Here is a 9,750-nt window from a genome sequence, read left to right on the forward strand (position 1 = left end):
CAAACTTTCTAAGATAATATTTTTGAATGTATAAAGATCATTTTTCTTCGTGCATAGATATCCATAATTAAGTGAATTTCTTATGTGCATAACATCCATGAGGCACGCGCACATTCGAAGCACTGGATAGCTAATTCAAAGGTTTACTCGCTGTTTGGGAATAGTGTTATGTCATTAAAGACATAATGGAAAGTATTGTTATGTCATACATTTTAGAAAAACAAGCATGATGCGCATTGGGTTTGAAAGCCTTTTTAAATGATATATCCACGCGCTTTGTGCCGCCATTGACATATAGGCTATGGTATTGTTACCATAGCATTCATTCATTTAATCTATTTCAATGCATATTACTCAGAAATATCCTACAATATCATATCCAAACCAGCCATATAATTTAAGTACATATTTATTTCACGGGAACAGTTTCTTGCATGGGCCTAAATTACAATACATTATTACAACGTCCATTAATCAGACAACATATACAAATATTCACAGTTTAGAGCACACCACAAAATATGGACAAACTAGTCTACACGGCTACACGAACAAACAAACAAACGAGGTTGCCTTTTTTTAGCCTACAAAATGGATTCAGTATTGTGCCTTTGCTATGATTTGTCTATACTCATTAGGGGTGAAAGTCACCTGGACATTACACGACTTAATAATACATTCAACAGTAAACCAACTCACTCACACATCACGAGCTAAACCCTAACTCTGACATTGTCTCATTCTAAACCTGCTGAAAGGTCTCAGACGGGCACCCCGAGTTTTCCTAAAACATCGTTTTCCTTTCAAGTATATATTTCCATGAGAATAAACAAAATGATTGCATAGAACAAAAATAAAAATGAGGCCTCACTTATCTCTCGTCTCATTCTCTTTTATTTTCATTCTATGCAATGATACATATAATCCAAAGTCCTGTGATACATTCGAGTGTGAGTTATCCTTCTGTCTTAATAAACAAATACATTTCAGTTGCCATCATGGGCAGCAAGTGGCGGATTTCGAGCTAAAAAATTAGGAGAGAGCAAAAAAACAGAGAGAGGAGGTTGAGGTTGAGAGGGGAAAGGGTATTGAAAGGAGGTGACAGGCCCAAAAGCCAAGAAGGGGGTAATACCATAGGGGACATACTCGAGAATCGGTCCACAAAATTCCGTTTCTGTGTTCTGTTTGCCATTCTCAGTCTGTTGGTTTGGCGCGAGGGTTCCATCACTATAGGGTCGCGGCGCAAGGCGTGGGAACGAGCTGCTGGTGCGTGCCAGTTTTGATTTGCTGCTGCTGCTGGGCTCCCGAGGATGAGCTCGCAGAGCGGATCTTGGTGTTCGGAAGCTTGTGATCTTTCTTCCACTTCATCCTTCTGTTCTGGAACCATATCTTCACCTGACGTTCGGAAAGGCACATCGTGTGCGCGATCTCCACGCGCCTGCGTCGGGTCAGGTAGCGGTTGAAGTGGAATTCTTTCTCCAGCTCGAGAGCCTGCTGGCGGGTATAGGCAGTGCGGGACCTCTTGGGCACTCCTCCACTGTAACTAGCATTGACTGGAGAAAGCAAGCACACACACATACAATCAAGCAGGTGTTATCTCCACTAGGCACATTACAAATGTTATTCTCCATAAAGGTTTGTTGGTAGTCTAATGGGGGAATAAAGCCTACGATGTTTTGTGGGGGTTTCCCAATGATTTCTGTTGCGTAGAAGTACCTTCATTTGGAGACGCCATGTGTACAAGCGCTCGCATCCAGGGACAAATCAAGCCTTGGAAAATGATTAACAAAATCAGCGGGGCTGGATATTACATTTTGGCTGGGGTCCAGCCATGGAGGTAGTTTGGTTTAAAAAGCAACAAAGACCTCATGGCCCCGGCAGGCAATAAAATTTACGAGGGGTTCTTAATTACCGACCCCGCTGCTCGATGGTCGTAAATTGCCATTGTAAGGGGTGCTACTAGTGCTGCCTCAATGGGCGTGCATACGTTCCAGTGGTGGCTTGCTCAGTGGTTCCGGTATTTAAACGTGGCGATAACTCACCAACATGGACCTTCTTCATCCAGGGGTAGACCACCGGCGGTTCCTTGCCCTTCTGTGCACCGGGATAACACTCAGTAGCGAGGCTGCAGTCTTTGCTGACGTCCTCCACCACACCGCTGTCTGGGACTGGGTTGAGGCGAGGGCCATGGTTCTGGGCAATGGGCTGAGGTTGTGCCTGATGCCTGTCGGTAAAATCGTCGAGTCCATTACTGGGGACATTACCGTAGTCGTAGCTCGGTTCTGTGTAGTTTGACCTCGGATACGACGCCTCGTCATGATGGGGAAAGCCCGAATCTTTTGGCCGTTCGTAGTACTCAGTAGGGGCGGGGATGTATCCGTTCTGTTGATATTCGTCGCATGGAGGAAAGGAAGGTTCGATATAGTTCGAGTTTATCAAATACGAACTCATGATCATTAATTTGTGAAGTGCAACAATACTAATTTTTATCGTGCTGTCGTTTTTCTGATCTCCACCAAACCCTCCTACTCTCTGTCAAATGTACAAAGTTGTCTGGTCACGTGTAAACCGCCACCAATCACCACGTCTCCTGTGGGCATCATGTAAACAGGAACCAATGGAAAGCCTGGCATTGGCACAACGAAAATTGCTCCGGCTAGCCTACGTTGTGTTTTCCTTATTAAATCAAAAATATATCAAGGAAAAAACTATCAACTCACTTGTTTATCACATAGCCTAAACTAAACTAGAATAAATAAACCCTTTATTTAGCAGTAAACCACATTAAACCACGGCCTTGAGGAGATGATGATGATGGTGATGATGTTGGGTATATCTTACTGTTGCACAGGAAAAGGATGGGCTCTTTGGAAATAAGCAAACTGTAACTGCTCTCTTTTCTGTCAAAGATGACATTGGAGCTCATTTCCAGTCCATTGCTGTCCAAAATGCTTTCCTTTCTAGTCAATTCTGAGTTGGTAATTCCGTGAATAAAATGAAAAATCTGTATCTCACTTGATTTGAACGACAGTAAAACAAAGCAAGGTTGAAAACATTGCATGTGCGCCGTTACGCACCTCTCATGATCATATTCAGTCATTAAAACTAAGGAAAACTCAGCATTTTAATTTAAGAAATGTTTGTGAAGGATAACATCAAATAGTTTACATTTGGCTTCTCATATGATGATACAAGATGGCAACTGAATAACAGTGATTTTGACATGGCCAAAGGTTCTCATTTTCATTTAATTTCATTTGAGTAATTTAGAAGATGCTCTTATCTAGAGTAACTTAATCTATACATGATTAGTGTTAGTTGATGAGAAATTAACATTCGTGTTGAAAGTTGTAGCAACTCAAAACAAAGGTGAGGGTTCAACATGCACATCCACAGACTCATATTCTACTACTAAAGCACATTTTAGTAACCACGAAGATAGGTCTAATACGAGTCATTTTGTGAAGCAAATGACTGTGATTGACTGTAACTAACCTGTGGTATGAAATAGTATCTTTACTATACATACATTACGCTGTTCATTCACTTTCCTCCAAGATTTAACATAAAACACCAGATAATGATTACAACAGCAACAAAACTAAGGGCATAATAATAATAATAACAATAATAACAATAATAATAATACATTTAGTGTATGCCTACTATTAATACGTTAAACCACTACAACAACTGAAAAAAACAACTACAACTAAAATAACTATATTTAAGACCTGAAAATATCATGACCATGTAGGCTAAAATTAACCAAACACACTTCTCGATTCATTTCACTATGACAAAATGTCACTATGACAAAAGTGCAATTATATACAGTTTATAATAGAAGCATCCCTGACCGTATCTCTTCTGTGCCATCAGTATCTCGTCAATTGCCATCTCCAAGACCTGTTCGCCCTCCAGCTCACTATTACAAATCAGAGATGAAAATCTTGAGGAAGCCAGCTCAACCGCACGAGCAACACTACGGAAGGTGTCTGCGACCGTCTACGTGAAGAAGGCCCGGTGTGCGGTGGCAAGGGGATGCAAAACTTCGGAAATATTGAAGGCTTTATTTATTTATTTTTTTCTCTCCCCCTTTCTGTTCGCCCCCTAAACAGCGATAACTTCTCTCTGACCCCAAAGTGACACCGTTTCTATGTTGTTTCTGATTAATCTTGCCCATTGACAGTCTTTGTTAAACAACAAGGCGTACCCTTCCCCAACGAGGCGACATTTTCATATTTGTTAGACGCAGTGACCTGAAGCTCACCCCGGACTTGGACTTCGGTTTTCCAGGGTCTACTCGACTCTGGGTAGATTACGGAGCACTTAGCACCGGTCAGCACCTAACAGCGCCCCAAAATATATTTTTTAAAACCAGTACAAAACCCACCATAAAGCGTAGGTCCAACTGAAAAAGCCTTGCGTCGACTGTGCCACTCCTGTAGGTAATGTTAGCCAACTAAACTAAAGTTTCGGTGTCTCCTGGTCAAGGTTTTCTTTAGAATAGTATAAATATGTATATGTGTTGAATTTGTTTCACACGGTTAGTCTTCTGTTAATGTTTCTGACCTAGGCTCATGTTTTTCCTGTTCAAACAAGGTCCTCCTCGGAGCTGTGTATGTGTAAGCCATCGCTATGAGATTTTCATTTTAGTCAGATATAGGCCTATATGGCCTTTTAAGCATCTAAATAGCCAAAGTTGTTCGGTGTTATATTGCAATTGAGTGTATTTTACACCTGTAACTCATCGTGAATGACAAGGGGAATCTTTTTTGTTGTTGAGGATCTGGCCTCCAGAACGCATGTAACCAAGACCACCTGAGGGTCTATCTATCAGCATAATGTCCACGGTAAGAATACTTGACTTGATATCTAAATGTCCGCTCTAGTGTGTTATATAAGTGTTATATAAATATGGGCAGGATTGGCTATTATCCACTCGCTAGCCGTAGTACCCTTGAATGAGCGACAGTTTAAAGGGTCCGTAATGCTTTACAAAATTTTACAATTTACTTGTTGCTATACTATAGTGTGTGTGTGTTATACACAGGTTTGGAAACGTTCAATTTGGAATGCGTTATAAACAAGTCTTTTTGCATGATAAAAACTCATGAACTGTAAAAATCCTGATTTATGATGTTCAATTCCCTTCATTCCCTTCAGTTGAGAAACTAGTTCTTTCGAGATGCTGTTTTATTTTTGGAGTTTTGAAACAGGCGAAATATAAACACAACTGTGTGTGAGTGGCAAACGTAATGATCTGATAAACAATTGAAACGACTGAAATATGCTATTCAAACAACCACATTCAGTGTTTTACCTTTTAGGGTGGAAATACTGACGTTCACGAATGGATGTTTACGATTTTTAAAAATTAGAAGCGAATAAGAAATGTGGGCCTGCATGGTATCAATCTTAGGTTACAACGTGATTTTGGCTATTGAAATGTTTCTGTAACAATTATTCCAAATCAAAATCTTCAAAGACATCCATGTTAATTAGCAAAAGAGCAACAAAAAAAGTCTAGTTGTGAATAAGAAATAATTAGGCCTATTATTTACTGACTTAGAAAGGTACTGTGAGTGAAAGAAGTAGATAGCCACTCTTTCGGTCCTTCCCATATATAACGAACATATATCATACCGACACTGTACTGTAAATTCAGATAATAAGAAAGTGCTCTGACGATAGTGACTGATCACATATGGTTGCTAGATCCCTTGTCTGTTAGGAGGACCAGGCTGCAGAGGACAATGTTCCCCCAGTATTCACGAGGCGGTTAAGGTAAGGGTAAGGATTTTGATAATGCAGCATATTGAAATAAATAATATATTGGGAGTGGTGTGTAAGAAGGAAGCTATAGATGTATATTTTGGCCTAAACATGAATGCCACCCACAGAGCTCATCGTACATTTAACACACGTTCAGAGGAAGATGGGTGGGTGAAATAGTATGATTGCATTCAACATTTTGTTGAAGTTGTCTTCTTAAAAAATGGGACATAAATCAAAGCAAATGTAACTGCATCAAGTGAGTGTTTTATGTAGATTGTAGATACACACAAGTGTTGAACAACATGGCCTTAGTAGGTCTGTGTTATCATAGCGTACTATTTTGCCCAACCCGTTTCTTCTAAGCTTATAGGATAAAACATATACTATATCTTCTTCCATAGACAGTTGTTAGAACGGTGCCATAGCCCAATGCGTTATCTCCTATAACATAAAGATCACTTGTGGGAGCCACAAACATTGAGTGGCTAATGGCTATTTCTTTATTTCTTTATGATAAAGACACCTCCAATTATCATATTAGTCCTTTGGCTCTTGACTCTTTTGCAATAAACGAAGACACCGAATTACCAATAGTTAGGCTATTGTATAATAGGCCACTTGCTTGTGGCCTAAACGAAATATGAATGGCAAGTTCGAGAATAAATTGTTGCTAACACGGCTACGGTGGATCTCACAATTTCGAGTGCACCGTTTTTATGTGAGCTTTAAGAGAAAAGGCCTATGTTACATTTAGCAGTGTATTTAAACCAAATTGTATATATTACAATAGAGGTGCATATATTTTTTAAATTATCTCTATGAAACATGTTGGGTTACACACTTTAATGTAGAATAAGATAAGGCTTGATCTCACATTTTCACAACTTTACGGGAAAGGATAACGGCGATTCGATCCTGTTATGCAGATCCATCCGCCATTAGAGGCTATAGCCTATATCCTAATGCGTTTTCAAAACCCAATTAAGTACGAATGCTATTTTGTTATTACTAATAACAATTGACTGTTCTCATTATAAAATAAACATATTCTTTCTTTGTAACTAAAATCCCTTTCTGGATCATTTTTTGTAAAGGCTAAAAACAGGACTTTTTCCTCAGCAGAAGGAGAGAAAGACTACATGTTTTAAAGGGGTCCGGGGGATCCATTTGGGGGGCTGTGGGCATAGTCTACCCATCATCCTGTGACCGGGGTAAGAGTATCAATCCTCAAAATGCAAATGTTTCCCTCATATCCAATGCAATTTATTCAAAGGAAATTCACCAATCAACCGCCCTAATAAAATGCCGCCACTCAATCTTGGGTCTGGGGACGGACGGGGGTCCACTCCCCTCGGTCCCAAACTCGGGGTCGCCCTGCTTTCAGGGTTCACCTGGAGTGCACCGTCAAACATATGTAATTCAAAGCTATTCTATCTTTTGTGTGGAGAGTCAAGATCGCTATTATAACGCTGGCATCAGGCCCCTGCTGAACAGATGACGGGAGACTTGTTCAGCGGGTAAACTTTTGACCCCAAATGTTCCTCCTCTTCCCCCGCTATATCGAGATCATCAGTCCCACCCCTGCGAGGCTGTGCTGCCCAGGCGAGGTGTCTGGCTGCTTGGGAAGAAAACTTGATTTGCAATATATCCATTTCTGTTATCATTACTCTAATTATTCTAACGACAATCATAATTAGTCATATAACAGGCAGGTCTATAATATAATAACTGTAGTTGTATCTCTGTATTGTCTCACTGTGGGTGTTGGTTACAATGCACCCTGTACAACATCACTAATGTACAACATCACTATACAACATCACTAATACAAGCAAACCGCTCAGGGATGAATGTCCTTCATACTTTTGTGTGAGTCTTTATCTCTCCTTGCCTCACATAGGCCTAGTGTTTTTGCTAAAATGCCCCAAAGGCTCTCCAAATAAACTAATGCAATATGCAAATTATATTACTTCATTGCAATGTGTAATAAGGCAAGCAAACCGGTCAAGTATTGTGTGCGTCCTATCCTACTATTGTATTTCTGTGTGTGTGTGTTTCCCCCCCTCTCAGCAGCTGGCTGCAGGTGACACTGAACTTGGCCTAAAGCGAGCTCTGCTGGTGGCTGGAGGATGCAGATTTATCTTGCTGCTATGGCTGACCTCGCGGTGAACCGCGCACGGGGATGGTTCATTTTTTTCTGCCTGGCATTGTCTGCCTAGGACCCCGATTTTGATTATTTTCGGTGTAATTTTCGCCCCAGACGTCACAATGATATTGGCATAGAATAACGGTTTCTCTTTTATGTTCACTACACCATACAACTGTAATGGAAATGAAGTCAAATTGAATTGCATTGGCTATTTGTTTACACGACGGAATCTTCTATGTCGACTGTTAGGGGAAGGGGGAGCGGGGATCAACCCACCTCAAATCATCAGATGATTCAGAGTTTCAATTCCATCTACGTACTGACATATTATACTTTGAGGGTTTAGTTTCTATATAAACCCTTTTCATTGCAATTCGTTTTCTGATGTCAAATAGATTCAAATTGAATTCACACCTCTGACGGGGAAAGTTATGAGGTGCCTGTAAGCACCAGTTTCGTCCTAATTGGGCGTAATTGCAATCTGTGCAAATACATAAGAGCAACACACAACAATGGAAATTGAGTCAGAAATCCAGAATTTCGAACACACCAAAGCACTGTTATACACAAGAAATAGACCAAGCCCATACTAGTCACTCATCAGCACACACTTTATCGCAAGACTGTCGCCACAAGTAGGCCGAAGAAAACGAAAACATACTCAATCTAAAGGAAACTATTGTGATTGGGCAAATGCGTCACAAAGTCAGACCAACACTTGTGACACATTTTCACATAGAAGTCAAAGCTTTATTGGTATCTGAGTGTTCATCTCGGCCCGGACGCACGCGCCCAAGCTGGGCCATGAGGTCACCATGAAGCAAGAGTGACACTCTCCAACTGAACTTTACAACACAAAATCACAAAATGACATAGCTGACGCAAAACGGAATTCCTTTCTAAGTGTGGCCCTGCCGTGTTTTGTCCTCTATTGTGTTTACTCTACAGTGCGTTTGGCTGTCTTAAACCATTTGAACAAGTTTGGAACACATGAGGAAACCTGACCAAAGACACACCTAGAGCTTCAAACAAAGTGTAGAACCTGTGCCTAACTTGACAATTACACAGATTGAAAAGCTCAATTTACCCCAAAAGTGGTTGTATGATAGTTGAGTACCGTACACAAACATATTACAGTTTAGCAATGACATTGGAAACACCATAAAACAGCTCAAATAGCTTTATGGCTTGTCCAGCACATTAATGGCTATGAAGAGTCCAAAGAAGCCCCGTGTGTAATACAGGAAGTGAAAAAACACGAATTAAAAAGGAAAGGGAATGGACAGAAGCATAATTATCCCACATGCAAAAACGTATTATGAGTTACACCACAGATGGAGGGAAACTAGTTACACTAGGAAGGAAGCAATTAAATATCCATGAGCCTGAACCAACCCTGGCCAACATCTGCCGAGAGAAACCAGGATTCAGCTCAGCACCACTGACAAATTAGCGTAATGGGCTAATATGGACAGATAGCGCGTCCGAATACAATCATAATTCTGTTTCAAACAGGGTGGCTGTTCAGAGCCAAGGGAATGGAAGGCTACAGGCTACTCAAGGGCAATAGAGGCAGAAACTTACCTCGAGACCGAAGCTGTCTTCTCGTGTGCGTCCGGCATGCAGGGTCCATCGCGAGGCGTTCTGGTGAGCAAGGAGTGGGTGTAACGGTCAAGGAACTCTTACAGCCTGCAAGGAGAGAGTCAGACGAAGCCTCGCGTCAGTGCGATTATATGTTATGTGCAATATACTGTCAACTCCCCAAAACCATAAAACTTACTTTAATGGCCACCACGTGACAGTTTATGGCCAGTGAGCCT

At 40.9% G+C, this 9,750-nt stretch overlaps 2 protein-coding genes across 4 annotated transcripts in view; both read right to left on the reverse strand.

The window, feature by feature from the left end:
• The window catches only part of hoxa3a (homeobox A3a), a 40,699-nt gene that overhangs the window by 22,927 nt on the left and 8,022 nt on the right, over nucleotides 1-9,750 (reverse strand). For 2 of the 3 annotated variants that reach the window (XM_036971254.1, XM_021559869.2), the window contains one exon: nucleotides 9,515-9,619. In XM_036971254.1, the coding sequence (XP_036827149.1) occupies nucleotides 9,515-9,552 (38 nt within the window). In that variant the 5' untranslated portion in view covers nucleotides 9,553-9,619. Of the gene's footprint in view, nucleotides 1-3,860; nucleotides 4,157-9,514; nucleotides 9,620-9,750 lie in introns of those variants that run through there. The other variant, XM_036971250.1, reaches the window with a different exon arrangement.
• hoxa4a (homeobox A4a) lies at nucleotides 345-3,837 on the reverse strand. Its single transcript, XM_021559876.2, has 2 exons — nucleotides 2,043-3,837; nucleotides 345-1,553 (listed from the first exon to the last, which is right to left on the reverse strand). Exons 1-2 carry the CDS (start codon nucleotides 2,455-2,457, stop codon nucleotides 1,228-1,230), a joined length of 741 nt encoding a protein of 246 aa, XP_021415551.1. The 5' UTR covers nucleotides 2,458-3,837; the 3' UTR covers nucleotides 345-1,227.

Source organism: Oncorhynchus mykiss, chromosome 32 (genome assembly GCF_013265735.2).
Source record: "Oncorhynchus mykiss isolate Arlee chromosome 32, USDA_OmykA_1.1, whole genome shotgun sequence".
Classification (NCBI taxonomy): domain Eukaryota; kingdom Metazoa; phylum Chordata; class Actinopteri; order Salmoniformes; family Salmonidae; genus Oncorhynchus; species Oncorhynchus mykiss.